This window comes from Aulonocara sp. 'chitande type north' Nkhata Bay, linkage group LG12 (genome assembly GCF_057382095.1).
Source record: "Aulonocara sp. 'chitande type north' Nkhata Bay isolate Kocher_YH1m ecotype deep benthic linkage group LG12, A_spYH_male_GT1.1, whole genome shotgun sequence".
Classification (NCBI taxonomy): domain Eukaryota; kingdom Metazoa; phylum Chordata; class Actinopteri; order Cichliformes; family Cichlidae; genus Aulonocara; species Aulonocara sp. 'chitande type north' Nkhata Bay.
Window position 1 is genome coordinate 4,946,204 of NC_141355.1, and position 14,855 is coordinate 4,961,058.

General features: G+C 39.0%; 1 protein-coding gene across 1 annotated transcript; it reads left to right on the top strand.

Moving 5' to 3' along the window:
• Positions 1–947: 947 nt before the first annotated feature.
• Positions 948–14,359, top strand: ggt5a (gamma-glutamyltransferase 5a). The gene is made up of 12 exons (XM_086313307.1): positions 948–1,381; positions 6,934–7,061; positions 7,136–7,243; positions 8,857–9,034; positions 9,123–9,283; positions 9,508–9,654; positions 9,789–9,919; positions 10,570–10,754; positions 10,859–10,950; positions 12,337–12,443; positions 12,610–12,720; positions 12,807–14,359. The coding sequence occupies exons 1-12, from the start codon at positions 1,020–1,022 to the stop codon at positions 12,942–12,944; spliced, it is 1,848 nt and encodes a 615-aa protein (XP_086169433.1). The 5' UTR covers positions 948–1,019; the 3' UTR covers positions 12,945–14,359.
• The last annotated feature ends 496 nt before the right edge of the window (positions 14,360–14,855 follow it).

Sequence of the window (14,855 nt, forward strand, 5' to 3'; positions counted from 1 at the left end):
TGTGATTTTAGATGATAAATTAAACTGGAAGTCTCATATAAATCATATACATAACAAAATTTCAAGAAGTGTTTCATTTTTGAGTAAAGTAAAACTCATTCAAACTGTTTTCTAAAAGAGAACGGGGATACAATTTGAGGGGGGAATTGAATTTAAAACATCCTTGTGTCCGTACAACATTAAAAAGTTTTTGCATCTCTGTGTGTGGAGTGAAGCTGTGGAACAGACTAAGTAAAGATATGAAGCAATGTCCGAGCATGGCGCAGTTTAAAAAGCGGTTTAAGGATATGGTTTTTGCAGGATACAGGGAGGAGGTAGAGATTTGATAGGGTGTCCTTGTCCAATATTTTCATGTGTGTGCGGGTGCACGGGTATGCTGGTATGGGTATATATATCTGTAGGTTGTGTATCCTTTGAGGTCTTACTGGGGTTATTGAAAATGTGTATATGTGTATGTATGGATAGAGAGAAATATATATCTATATCTATATATATATATCTATATATATCTATATATATCTATATATATATATATATATATATATATATATATATATATATATATATATATATATATATATATATATATATATATATAAAACAAAACACACATAACATATAATATAATTGCAAGGAGGTATTTCTGTAGTCTATTGATTACTAGATAAGGGGTGGGATTAAATAAGCTTATGCTTCTTCCTGCTCCTTTTTGAACATGACAGTTATTTGTAGATGTGGTTGCTCGTTTTCCTTTTGTTTTGCTTTGTTTGTTTGTCTCTTTTTAATTCTATGTGTTTGTACTTTTTCAACATGTTCAAAATAAAGATTCAATCAATCAATCAATCAATCAAACGTCGTAGCAGCTACCTCTGCTTACCACAAACACACTTCTCTGCCACGTTGTACCTGTCAGTACCCACACAGCGGATATATGTGCGCAATACGTGGTTCTGGGAAATCAGGCGGTTAACTGTCAGAGGAAGTGAATTACCGACGTTTATGCAGAGAAGAAAGCAGCGATGCCTGAATCAACCGAGCACGTTGAGGGAGGAAATATGTCTCCCATTTCCCCCCTCAACGAGGACACTGAGGACGAGGACGTTGGGGGGGCAAATACGACTCCTATGTGTCCCCCCAACGAGGACGTTAAGGACGAGGATGTTGAGAGCGCAAAAACGACTTGTACTTGCCCGCCCAAAGTTCACCCCCTATTAGTTGTAGGTGCAGTTTGTCTAATTGTAGGTGCTCTAGTAGTTGGTCTACCAGCTTTTATCCTTTATTTGAAGGGTAAAAGTGAGTGTGTCAAGGAACCCAGTGCTGATTGCCCTTTTTCAAAAGTTGCTGTGGCCGCAGACTCCGAGAAATGTTCACGGATTGGACGGTGAGTAACATTTTAAACTTCTGACACATTTTTGTTTTTCACATTACACATAATATTACGCACCAAATGCAAACTTTAGCGCTAAAAACATCTTTGAGAATTACGCATGTATAATATTTATAAAATGTTTACAGTTACACAACAAAATATACCTTAAAATATGCTAAGCAAAAATTTTAAAAAAGCATCAAGGTAACAGTTTGACTGTTTAATTTTTCAACCTTTCCAGACGGTTTTCTTTGTACCCACTGTTGTTTACGTGTGTGTGTGTGTGTGTGTGTGTGTGTGTGTGTGTGTGTGTGTGTGTGTTCAGATCCCATCATTAACTTCAAAGACCCGGATCTAAGACCTGTTTTGTTCCCAACTGAAAAATCAGTATTGTTACTGACATCGTCTGTACTGACAACATAGAGGCATATAGGGAATGTGGAGCAGGGAAATTATTTTACTGCTATTGTTAAATAATTGTCATCATTACCATTGCATTAATAATATAATCTGGAGTTTATATTGCATTCAGGGGTTAAACAGTGTCTCTTTCAGAAAGACTGAGTTGCAGGCTGACAGGAAGTTGTATGCAGAAGTGAAAGCAGGAAGTTATTTTGAGCAGCAGGCTAAGACGAGGCTTTAACAATGTAACAGATAGCTTTAAGAAGGCTTTAAGGTTTTATGCATACAGGTATTAAATTAACTTTGTATTCCAGGTGCAGTTATAACTATTTTATACATATTGCATATCTGTGCTTATTTGAGTTGATGTTCAGGTTCTTTAAAGGTCTTAAGCTTCATCTAGTGAGAGTGTCTAGATGATCCATGCTGAGGGAAAACTAGAACATAGAAGGAATTGCAATACATGCTTACAAAACACTTATATATCAGATCATTTTATATTAAGGTTTTAGTAGAGGTTCTTGGTTAAAACATTTATTTAGTAGAAGACATACACATAGTCTCAGTGAGCTTCTGGTCTGGTAAAAGGTCAGAAGTGCAACAGGTGAATTGAGAAAGAGCATTTGAGGACGAGACACAGACAGTAGGTGAAGAGGTGACACAAAGAGCATGTGAGGTCAACACACACACACACACACACACATTAGTTAGAGAAGAGGTTACTCATGTCTGGCTGTAACTGCAAAAGTGTCTCGGCAAAAGAGGAACCGTTCCTTGTTGTCTCGGCAAGAAAGAGGAACAAGACAAGAACTGAAAGGTAGACAGGAAGGGCCAGCCATAAAAATAGAAGATGATGTTCTGTCTTAAAAGCCATGGTGGTGTTGATCTGATCTATGTATAAAATGTATCTGTGACGCATGAAGGGGCGTCAGTAAATCAAACCCTGATGCTATAAAATATCTGTTCATGCTTTGATTAAGTCGAGGACTACTGGCTGTCTGCGTACAGAGTGTCTTCCCACACGTGTGTTCATTAAAATCATTGTTTGACCAAGACCTTCTGGACCAAGAGTGGTTTGTACTCTCCCTCCTCAATTTTGAACCTTAACAGGAATAATATCAGTACAATATCAGGGTAAAGCGTGTAGACATGCTGGTCCAACATGTGGATATCACACTTTGCCTCTCCTAATTTAAACGCATACTTGTGTTGCAGTAAGCTGCAGTACCAACAGTGATATTTTATTTCAAGCCAACATGAAAAGAAATTTTTAAAGATTTTTTTGCTGCAGATTGTGAAGAACAATGCATACTATTCAGTCAGTTAAACACTGGAATGTATCTGGAGTGTATCTTATTCGAATGATTAGTGGCATATGGGGTGGCTGTAGCTTAGGTAGTAGAGCGGGTCACCTCTTAACCGGTTGTTGGTTCGATCCCAGTCTGCATGCCAAATATCCTTGGGCGAGATACTAACCCCAGGTTGCTCTCCCATGCATCCATCGGAGTGTGAATGGTTTGGATGGTAGTTAGGTAGCACTGAAAACCTGGGTGAATGAACAAGTTGTATAAAGCCCTTTGCTAGTAGAAAAGCCATTTACTATATTACGAAAACATTTACATGTAAATGCATATCAGCTAACTAGCATAACCCTTGGTATCAACTTGTTTAGGTCACAATTCTAGTATCAAGTCTTCCCAGTCCCCTAAAGAATATCAGCTTACATTCACCATTTTTCTGATTCTGTCATTTCTTTTTTTAATTACTCAGCTTTTTCTCGTGCAGCGTTCAATTCAGTTAATTTAAACCTTGTAATCTTCAGTCTTATTTAAGCTTTTTTTGCTACAACTTTTAATATTTTTCTCAGTTTTTTTGTTTGAAACAGTATGTAATAATTTACTTCCACTTTTTTTTTATCTGCAAACACAATGCTACTGTCTTTTCTGCATTTTCTGCATACAAATTTTAACTTTCTCACTAATGTATAAGTCTTTGGATCAAAATAAAGTTGGTCCTCCTTATTCACCTAAATTCAGTGCAGGTTCAGTGCAATTACCAAAACCTAACACAGGATTAAATCCTTTCACTTTTAAACTGCTGTTTAAATTGCGTTTCTACTGAAACTGAGCGCTCAAAATGCTTAGTTCCATCAGAGAGCTTTGTGGTCAGCTTCATCTGTCCAGCATCAAACCCTATGGAAAAAATCGTGCGTGTGATATTTGACATATTTAACTTGGTGGTTAAATACTGAAATGAGGACTCTTCTTTCTGTGATAGATGGTTAAATTGGAATTCATGCTCTTATTTCCTCCCACTTGGACGATTGCAACTGACTTTACACTGGTCTCAGTCAGTCCTCTCTGCCCTGTCTCCAGCTTGTCCACAGTCCTGATGCTAGGCTCCTCACAGACACCCGAAAAAGTGGATTTAGGATTTATACAATTTAAGACCCACCTGTTTGTCTGGAAATGATCACGTTAATTAAAAAACAACTTTTTGTTTATCGAGTGTTTTTTTTCTTCCATTTTTATAGACAATAACATTTGAACATAAACAACAAAAGGAGGACCAACCAAACAAAAATAAATAAATCAGGGAGATTAGGCCATTTAGGTATAAGTTTGACATACACAAGGTTACAAGTTGAAAATTATGTACAACCTGGATACATATTATTACCAGAGATAATATAAAGGAATACCACAAGACTAGAGAGTAATTTCTCAGAAAGAAAATGTTTCCATTTCTTCAAGTATTGCTCACATTTTTCTGAGGACAGTCTCAAGGAGAAGGTTAGTCGCTCCATAACGTGAATTTCTTGTAGTATTTCTGTCCAGTCCGAAACAGTTGGAGGTTCCTTTTTCAACCACTTGTGTGTTATAGCTTTTTGGCTGACCACCTGAAATACCTGTAGCAGGTATCTGTCTTGTTTCTTCAGTCCAATTGGGATGTTGGCTAAGTAAAAAACACTGAAACTCCTCTCAAGATGTAACCCAGTTATCTGCTTGGTTCTTTAGACCACTTCTGTCCAGTAGGGGGCGATTTTAGGACATTCTCCAAAAATATGGAAGTGGCCTACTGAAGTTTATGGAGTTCTTTAATCTTAGGGGTGATTAAAAAAACCTCAGAGTTTTGTTTCCAGGTGAACTCTCTCCATGGATCGGAGCTTGAAGTAGTGGCTGTGGTTTTACATATTTTAGACCAATCTTCTTCAGATGGATTTATTCCAGCCTCTTTCTCCCATCTGAGTTTAATGTAGGTGGTAGACAGTTTCCTTTCTGTCTGTAGTATTGAGTAGGTCATAGAGATTTGTTTTGTCAGTTTCCCTTTACATGCATTTATAAATATTTGCACTAATGGCTATTTCTCCTTGGACACAATATCTGTATTAAAATTATGTCTTAATTGGAGATATCTAAAGAAGGTTGTAACTGTCTGACATTTGTTGAAAGGTATCAACACCTTATTGAGATGATATTTTTCAGTATGCGGTAATACCAAAGTTTCACCAATATTTAAACCTACTATCAGTTTTTGCGGGGGTGAATTTTGTGTCATATGCTGGCCAGTGTAGTATTCTTGCATCACTTTCTTTTTTTTCTGCTCTTGACGAAGGCGGTCGCACTTTTCTCCTCTCCTCCTCTCCCTTAGCTTCCCTGCTTAGCCTCTTATGTCCTTGTCTAGTCTCGTGTATTACTTTTCCCTGGAACACTCTCTCACAGTCTGTTCTCTAAAACCTAAAAGAGGAATTATGGATTTGATCAACTGGTCCCTAAATGCAATTGACACCCCTTTCTCAACAAGATGTTTGGGCTCGGGTGAGCCTGAGTGCTGAAGATATCTACCTATTCGGAACCATGGTAACAGGGTTCTGGCTGATCGGAGCTGGCTTGGCCCTGACTTATCGAAGGATTAAGAAAGCGGAACGGGCTGTTCAAACCCCCACAAGGCTGCCCGCTGGGATTGGAACGATGGGAGAGGCGTGAGTTTCTCAAAATGGGCTCATTGAGTCAGCACGGATAAGATCTTGGAGAGGCTGACGGCTGCTGTGAATACTCAGAATAAGATCTCTGACTGCACACTGGATACATCTCGGAAGGGCTAGCTCGGAATAACATCTCTGGGCGCAAATTGGATGACATCTCGGGGAGGCTCACTGCCGTGAGTTCTCAGAATCGGCTCCTTGAGCACAAGAAATGGCAACATCACAGAACGCAAGTATGGTGAAGCTCGCGGCTCTCCAACGGGAGATTGAGAGACCAGTGTTGGACTGTAGAACTGCTTTGAAATTCATGTGAGCTGTTCGCACTAAAGTAAAAACCACCATCACTTCACGCGGATACCCCTTTGGCCCCAGCTGCAGTGGTCTCAAGGCTGGAGCTGAACAACACCCTGATAACGACTGTTGAGTCTGTTCTTTCCCATTCCATGCAAGGCCACCTGGGTTGGCTGGAAGACTGTTTACTTAGCTTGGCAGGGCGAAGGACACTGTCTCAGCTGAACTCTGGACACGCACACACATACATATACACTGATATGCACACACTCATCCCCCCTCCCTTTCCAAACGCCTTCGATGCTTATTCCCTTCCGATGCTGACGGGGATCAAGGAGACCAGCGCACAGGCTGCAGGCTGCAGGCTCGGATGTACTGTCTAATTCGGCTGTCTCTCACCCTTTACCCACTCCTGTTGCTTGTCATGTGTTTCTTTGGCGTATTAAGGGTTGTTTCATGATCTTTGTGCAGAGGTGGTTTTTTTCTGTTCTCAAACTGATCTCCCTGTTGGAGCTCAGTCTGGGGGGAGTTATTTTTTTTCTCCTTATCTTTCCTCATGTGGTGCATTTTCCATTGTTATACCTCTCTGACCTACCTTTCCCATTTGATGTTTTGTGTAATGTATGTATGGTCGGAGGGTAAGATGACGCTGCCATTGCGTGCAATAGGTTGGTTAATTAGGTTAATTTGATTGTGGGACGTGATTGAGATTAAAATTCAGTGAACTGTGCGTCCCTAGCACATGCATCAACGAAGACAACACATCGTCGTGTTATTCAGTCATGGCAATTTAATTGTGGGACATTATAATTTTAATAAAGATTAAAATTTAATTGTGCACACATGATAACAATAACACTAAAGTGATAACAATGAACTGTTTCAGGGACATTCTTCGGAAAGGCGGCTCTGCAGTAGATGCTGCCATTGCTGCGCTGCTGTGCACCTCCATCATCAACCCACAGTGCGCAGGGATCGGAGGCGGGGTCATATTCACTGTGATGGACAGCTCTGGTAACAAAACACCCTCGCTCCTCTTAGCTCAGCCCTGCTGGGGAATAACATAATAATATGTCATCTTTTCAAAGGTAAAGTGAAAATCATCAACTCCAGAGAGACTGTCCCCAGAAATGTGAACTCTGACCTGCTTAAGTTGTGTCGTAAAACCACAGAGCAGACCACGGAGTGGCTACAAGGTGGGCTGTTTTTCTGCCATAATGCTAATATTTATAATGTTTTAGTCTAATCTGCTCTTGGACTCACCTTTATGCCACAGCTAATTTATTCTGTACAGGTGGCTGCTAATGCACACTGTGAGTCATTCCTCTTTCCTCAAGAAAGCAAAACAGAAATGATAAAAAAGAGAGCAAACCACTACAGAGGGTTTGGCCGTTGGCATTTATTAAAGACAGCGAGTCAGTTTCCTATATGACATCTGTCAGAGTAATCGAACATAAACACAATGAAACACATGCTAATTAGTTTCAGAAAAAGCCAGAGAGATTGGAGTAGTTAGATCTTTCTCCAAACAGGTCTTAACAGGTCTTTCTCCAAACAGGTCTTAACAGGTCTTTCTCCAAATCATGCACAAGATGTAACACAAAAATGTTAAAGCTGTAGTCAGTTATCTGTAGAGGTTTTTTTTTTTTAATTCAGCACTTTAGTCTGCAAGACAAACTCAAGATATGAAGGATCATACCTTTGTTTTATCACCTGAGAGGGTTCTTGTCATCAAAGAAGCGAAGGAAAGAGACAGCATGACAGGTATCTCGTTAAAATGTCATCCTCCTCCTCACCTCAAACCTCATCTACTGAACAAAAGTCAGGACTCTAACACACTAAGGAGTGCATAAGCATTATTATTTAATTACTGTAAACAGACTGGACAATCAGCGCTTCCAACTCCAGGCAGTCAACAAACCAGCTAAAGTACAACAGCTGGTGATAAGCTAACATTAAAGCTTTCTTGCCAGAATGCTGTCCCATCTTTCCCATTTTCTGGTCTTCAATTAATGTTAATTCCTCCCCAGGACAAATCTTAACTCTCCTCACAAGTCCATCTTTATCAGTCATTGTTTCTAATTTGGCTAATCTCCACTCGTTCCCTGGCAGATTATCTGTCTGTGGAGGTGAAGCTGGAAATGTTGTGAGATGCTAAAGTGGGGCCAGAGACACAGGCTGCTGTGGATGCACATGTCCCTGTCCCTTATGTTGCTGTCAGCAGAGTACAAATGACCTTCATGCATTACTCCCTGATTGTCTATAGTGTGTTGACTTTGAAGGGAAGCTGTGGATCCATATGTAGAATCAGCATAGTCTCTGTTAAGAAGTGTCTTTTGACAGCATTTGAGTATGGGATGGACAGCAATAAGAACTGGGAGTAGTTATTGGAGCAGTTCACTTGTGTCAGACATAAAAAAATAAAGAAAATAGAAATTAGAATATGTGTGAGAAAGATGAATCAAGAAAAAAAAGGGGGCTACAGACACCATTTATTTATGGGGCCCAGAGTTCTGTGCTACACTCCTGCACACAGGCTGCATAAACAGTAAGAAAAGTAAATATAAGATATGCTAAATGCTTCTTTGAGCCAGAAATAGTGTAAATATAGTGAAATAAACTAAAAGTAAGTGTAGGATGCAAAATGTTATTTATATGTATGTTAGTTAGTTTATATGTTAGTTATTTACACCAAATTATAACAGACATCATCTCAGATTTAAAGGTCAGGACCTTACAGTTTACTTAAAACACGAGCAAATGTATGTGGGACTTTCCAGCACTGACTATCCATTATCTATCTAACCAGATAGCAGATGGATTGGGGTTCCTGGGGAAATTCGAGGTTATGAAGCGGCACACCGGCTTTATGGGAAGTTGCCGTGGGCCGACCTCTTTCAGCCGACCATCAAATTAGCCAGAGAAGGATTCCCTATTCCTTACTACCAAGGTCAACACATCCCACGCATTAATAATACGTCAATACGGTATGAAAAACACCCACAATGTGATTTCAAAAATACAAAGAGCAAACAATGAATGGTTCAGCTTTATTTCACTGTCTTTGTCTTTCAGGAAGTTATATTTAGATAAAAATGGGAACCTGCTTAAGACCGGTGATACTGTGAAATTTGAGAAACTGGCTGACACTTTGGAGACGATCGCAAACGAGGGACCAGATGTGTTTTACAACGGAACAATAGCAAAGAATTTAATCAGTGACATTCAGGATGCAGGTATTATCAGACGGGTTTCATCCTGCTCTCTTTCTGACCGTTTTCTATGTCTGCCAGGCACAATGATCTAATTACAAATTAGAAAATTAATTGGCTCTATAAAAATCTGTCATCTCTCAAAGGCCACACTGTGATCTGTCTGGATCCATTCAAAGTCTTGATTATGAAATGCATTGTGTTCATTTTTGCTCAACAAAATCATTTGTTTCACTGGTTTTGCTCAGGAGGAAAACTCACACTGGAGGACTTGGCATTGTATCAAGCTAATGTGACTGATGCGTGGAATATTTCTTTGGAAGAGTACCGGATGTACTTCCCTCCGCCCCCTGCAGGGGGAGCCATACTCAGCCTCATCCTCAACATCATGAAAGGTTCCTGATTGTTGCTTCTAGCATGTGGAGTGTTTAATAAGGATCATTTTCTTATATGAAACAATATTTACAAATGTGATACACTAAGAAATGATGTTTTAAATGAAATAAATAACAATTATTTATATTTTCAGGATACAAAATGAATTCAGAACCTAACACGACTGATGAAAAGATTTTGTTTTATCACCGTTATATTGAAGCTTTAAAATTTGCCAATGGATTAAAGAAACATATCAGAGATCCAAACTTCAGCTCAGATAAAGTAAGTATCTCAAAATCCTACAGATTTGCACCTGCTTTATTGCATATAGTATGATTATATTTAAGTGACTAAATGGGTAAAAGGAGCAATACCACATCAGCCTCTGCTCTGCCTGAACCCACTGCTCCACCCCCGCCTGCAGCTCATCCACAAACCACATCCCACCACAGTCGGTTTATGCACACTGATAATGAGTTGTGGTCTGAAGTGTTGTTTTTTTGTTTTTGTTTTGTTTTTTGTAATATCTCTGAGCATTGCACAGTCGGACTTTGGGTTAATTTGCTGCGGTGAGATTGTGACTTTGTGTTAATGATCAGTTTATCAAGGGCATTTGCATATCACTACCGGTACTTACCCTCTTCTATAAGCTCTTATAGAAGCACTGAGGATGTACTTATTATTTTACTGCATAGAGTACTCTGAAAAAATGCTTTGTGTCTCAGCCTTTCCCAGTAACTCTGCATTTTTATTTCAGCACAATTCTGAGCAGTGATGTAACTTTTAAAACCTATAAGTATAAATAAATGTTTTTAAAGCAGATAAACCTAAATTACTTTTATATTTGTCTCAAAGTATTTTAGTATGTATTATTATTCATATTATGATTATTGTTAATTTTGTGTAATTCCGATGCTCTGTATTTCACACAGATGGCAAAGAATTTGACAGTGGATAGCTTTGCCAACCACATACGGAGCTTGATCAGCAGCGACAAGACTCACGATCCCCAGTATTACGGCAAAAACTCATATCTGGACAGCATCGGCACCACACATGTATCTGTGCTGGCTGAAGATGGATCTGCTGTGTCTGTCACCAGCAGCATCAATGATGAGTCCGTACCTGCATCATTCTGTTTCACTGTTAGAAACCAGCTGACTTTTCCACAACAGTGTCACAGGGTTTAGACCTAGTTCATTTAATGTTTACTCTTTACAGATTTGGGTCCAATGTCCTCTCTTCAAGCACTGGAATCATCCTCAACAACCACCTAAATGACTTCTGTGGTAGAGCTGATAACATCTTTCATGGTAAGGGATCAGCAGGATTCCTTCTAAATTTAATATTTAATAACAAATATTCTGGACCTCTGAGTTCTGATAGTACTAATTTGCAATTTTAATTCATCTTCTAAACTAATGTGTTAAGCGTGGTTAATATAACATATACTTGATAAATATGCATGTTTGTACATATTAGCGTGTCGCAACATAAGAAATTTGAAAGAAAATACAACAACACCTGGGGAAACTGCACACCATGAATTTTTAATCTAATAGTACCAAAAAAAGCACCACTGAGGAAATTTGCGGAGAAAATGTCATTTCATAATTCATTGTGGCGCATCATGTTTTGTTGATCATGAAAATGGTCAACAAAACTGCCAAACCAAAGCACATCAGGTAAATTTGAATTAAAATGGCATTTTTCATTTAATGTCATAGCCTGCTGAAATGTTTTGAATGTTTAAGAACAGGCACAGTTGAGCTCTGAGTGAACTTCTATAAACACAAATTACATAAACTCTCTAAATCTGTCCTCAGCTGGTCACAGCAGATGACTGCCCCTCTGTGAGCCTGTTGCTGTTGGAGGTTTCTTGCTGTTAAAAGGGAGTTTTTCCTTCCCACTGTCACCAAATAGGGGCTCATCTTATTGTTGGGTTTTGTCTCCATTGAAGTGGGTTAACCTTAGAGATGGGCCGATCTGATATTACGTATCGGTCCGATACTGACCTAAATTACTGAATCGGATATCGGAGAGAAATAAAAAATGTAATCCAATCCATTGAATATCACAAAAGCACCTCGCAAAAATTGCGACATAGCGTAACCCAGCTTATAACCTTGTAGCACATCGGAGCAGTATGCGTCACGTGATAGAGTGGATGTAGCGTGCAGTACCGATCAGCAGTCTGGATGAGCAAAGTTTTGCCACAGGGCCAGGTAGGGCATGAACAGGGAGAGGGGGCACAAAGACATACTTTTCTTTCTTATTCTAATGTCTAGTTTAAAAAAAATTATCTGAATCTTACAACCAAAGTTTTCATCTGATGCAAAAATGTATAGAAATCCATTATTGTATATAGTAACTATTAAGCATCATGAGGTGGAGGGTGATTCCCTTTTATTATTTTTATTTCTTTTTTTTGTTGGGAATTGGTAACCCTATTAGTTTGGTTCTTTAAAATTGCTGCTAAGTACTTTTTAACATATCAGAATAGGGAGGATGGTGTAGGTTCATGTTTATTAGATTGATCAGTTTTGCTGAACTATGAAATATTTCGGGTGCAGTGCATTTTTTGCACACAGGTATAACAGAATGGCTTTAGCTTGATCTTCTCATCATTCCGAGATTCATGGAGACATTTTGGACTGTAGTTTTGTCCTGCTATTCAAGGTCTTTGTTGTATTTCTCAGGGGAGCGGCCTCCCTCCAATATGGCCCCTTCTGTGCTGAAGTCTCCGTCGAAGACGCTGGTGATTGGAGGGTCTGGTGCTGAAATGATTCCACCGGCAGTGGCCTCGGTATGTATGCATGGTACACACACAAAGGTGCCATTATATATTAAATAAAATAAATTGATACGGACTGATGCCCGTCTTTGCTGCATCATAGCAACAAGATTCTTCGACCTAATTTATCCTGTAATCATCACATTCTCACCTCATAGATTTATTTTTTCTCTCCAAGGCGCTCATGAACCACCTTTGGTTTAGAAAGAGTCTTAAGGAGGCAATTGATACTCTGGTTGTTCTTGTAGACTCTCAAAGTAAAGTAAAACTTGAATCCAAGCTTGAAAAGGTAATATTTTCAGTTTTTTTAAAGGACACATTAATAAGTTCTACTTCTCTTGTTCCATCTGAGACTCTCTCTTCTTTGCCCTGCAGGATGTAGTTGATGGTCTTGAAGCTCTGGGACATAAAGTAGCAAAATTCTACAACACAGTTAATGCTGTGGAAAAGGCGGGCAGCTGTATCTCTGCATGGTCTGATGAAAGGAAAAAAGGCAAAGCAGCTGGTTACTGAGACCAAGAATCAGTGATGTTAGTTATAGAGTATGGTCTTAAGGTTATGATAGCAGAGCTGTTTGTTTTCATTTTTTCGAAATCTCTCAGTCAGAACATGGTGTATTATGTTTAAGTGGAAGCTAGCGAGCTAACTTCCTGCTAACTTCTAACTCTGTTAAATTTCATAAATTTAGACAGTTTGTAACTCTCAATGATGCCACAGTGATCGTTTGACTGTGGGACCCAGAAACAGTTAATGACATCAAACTTAAAGACCTGATAACTATTTCAAACTATTTACAGAACACCAATAGGAAAGGATGGTTTTGTTTTTTGTTTTTTAAATTTTTGCTGACAAGCAGAGGTGAAGTTTTTACTGTTTCTTCCCTCAGTAAACATAAACAACGATAGTATTCAGGAAAAAACATTAAATATATATTTATTTATCATGACTCTAGTTTTACATGGCCTATCAACACACTTTTAACACAAAAGTGAAGACTCAGGGTTGTCTTGGGTTGTTGCTATAGCATCTTAAATTGGTCATGTGATTGGTTTATTGTGGCTATTTTTCCTCAGCAAATCAGCAGCACTTTTGCGATTGTTTCGCCCTGAGGACAGCTTCAACTGTCTGAGTGTTGAAAAATAGTAACGCGTCCGCACCGCATTTTCTTGTTAGTAAGGGTAACTGCGTTGTAAAGACTGAATAGTAATTAGATTACTAGTTACTGATAAAAGTACTTTTAACGCCGTTATTCACGTCACTGCTTGTGTCTAAAAAAAAGTTTGTAATATTGAAAACATAATGTGATGATCAGATTATTTAAATCCCAAATTTAATGCAAAATAGTGCAAAGACAGCATTGTAAACTAGAATGTTTTTGAAAAATGTTAGGGATTTATATATCTGCCTCAATTTTATACGATCAATATGACGTTTTAAATATTTGTTCATCATAAATCATAGAATATAAAAAAACAAGGACACAGCTTTCAGGTTGAAATGTGAAGCCTATGACGATGTTTCTTCAACCTGCATCAGGCCAGCAGGAAGAGACTGACTGCAGAAATCTTTGGTTATATAAAAGATTGTTGGAAAATGAGCTACAGACTTCATGTTCCATTCCACCAGTAAACAATTCATATTTTCAAGTCTCATCAAATTTATGTTTACTTTGTAAATTTTAGCCCACTGAATTGTCTAGAAGTGAGAGAAAGTAAGGTCCACTTTATGGCAGCCCTAAGTTATCTATCAATTGATTTGTAGTATAAACAAAACCAAAAACATTAGGAGTCCTACTACACAAGTGCAGTTACTAGGGATGGGTACCGGTGTCCGGTGGTCTGACATAAACGGTAGTAACCAGACCGAAAAGCAGCGCACATTTCGGTGCTTTATTTCGGTGCTTTATTTCGGTGCTTTTTTTTTTTCGATTCGAGCCAATCATTTTACGTTTCCGAGAATGGTAGGCGGGGCCAGGTACGTACGTTCTTTTAGAGCAGAGCTACAGATTAAAAATGCCCAAGACGAAGCGGTCAAAAGTCTGACTGTACTTCACAGCAAAATATGCAAACTCAGCAGTAACAAGTGCTTTAAGCTGATACTGTGATACTGTCAAAGGAGGTAACACCTGGCGACGCATAGCGTTTTTTTAAAAGCCGAGAAATGCGCCGTATTTGATAGCTTGCTGCGAGACCTCACACTGTGCACATCTACTGCGGGTGGGTTGCCTGTTATCGGACCCGGAGCAATATCCCCCAAAAACCCGAAGAATGGAGTCTTGGCCCCTAGCCCTGCCAGTGTAGCAGAAATGATGACGGATGATGATGCAGCAGCAGCCGTTCTTCTCTGCGTGAGTAGCTTAATGTTGTCCGTGTGTAATTTTCGTTGAGTAGGCTAACCACGTTATTACATTAATGCATGTGTGGC

Excerpts from the sequence above, each read along its gene's own strand:
- ggt5a (XM_086313307.1), top strand. The coding sequence starts at position 1,020 with ATGCCTGAATCAACCGAGCACGTTGAGGGAGGAAATATGTCTCCCATT. Across the intron at positions 10,951-12,336 it reads AGCTGATAACATCTTTCATG|GGGAGCGGCCTCCCTCCAAT; the intron begins GTAAGGGATCAG and ends TGTATTTCTCAG. Across the intron at positions 12,444-12,609 it reads TTCCACCGGCAGTGGCCTCG|GCGCTCATGAACCACCTTTG; the intron begins GTATGTATGCAT and ends TTTCTCTCCAAG.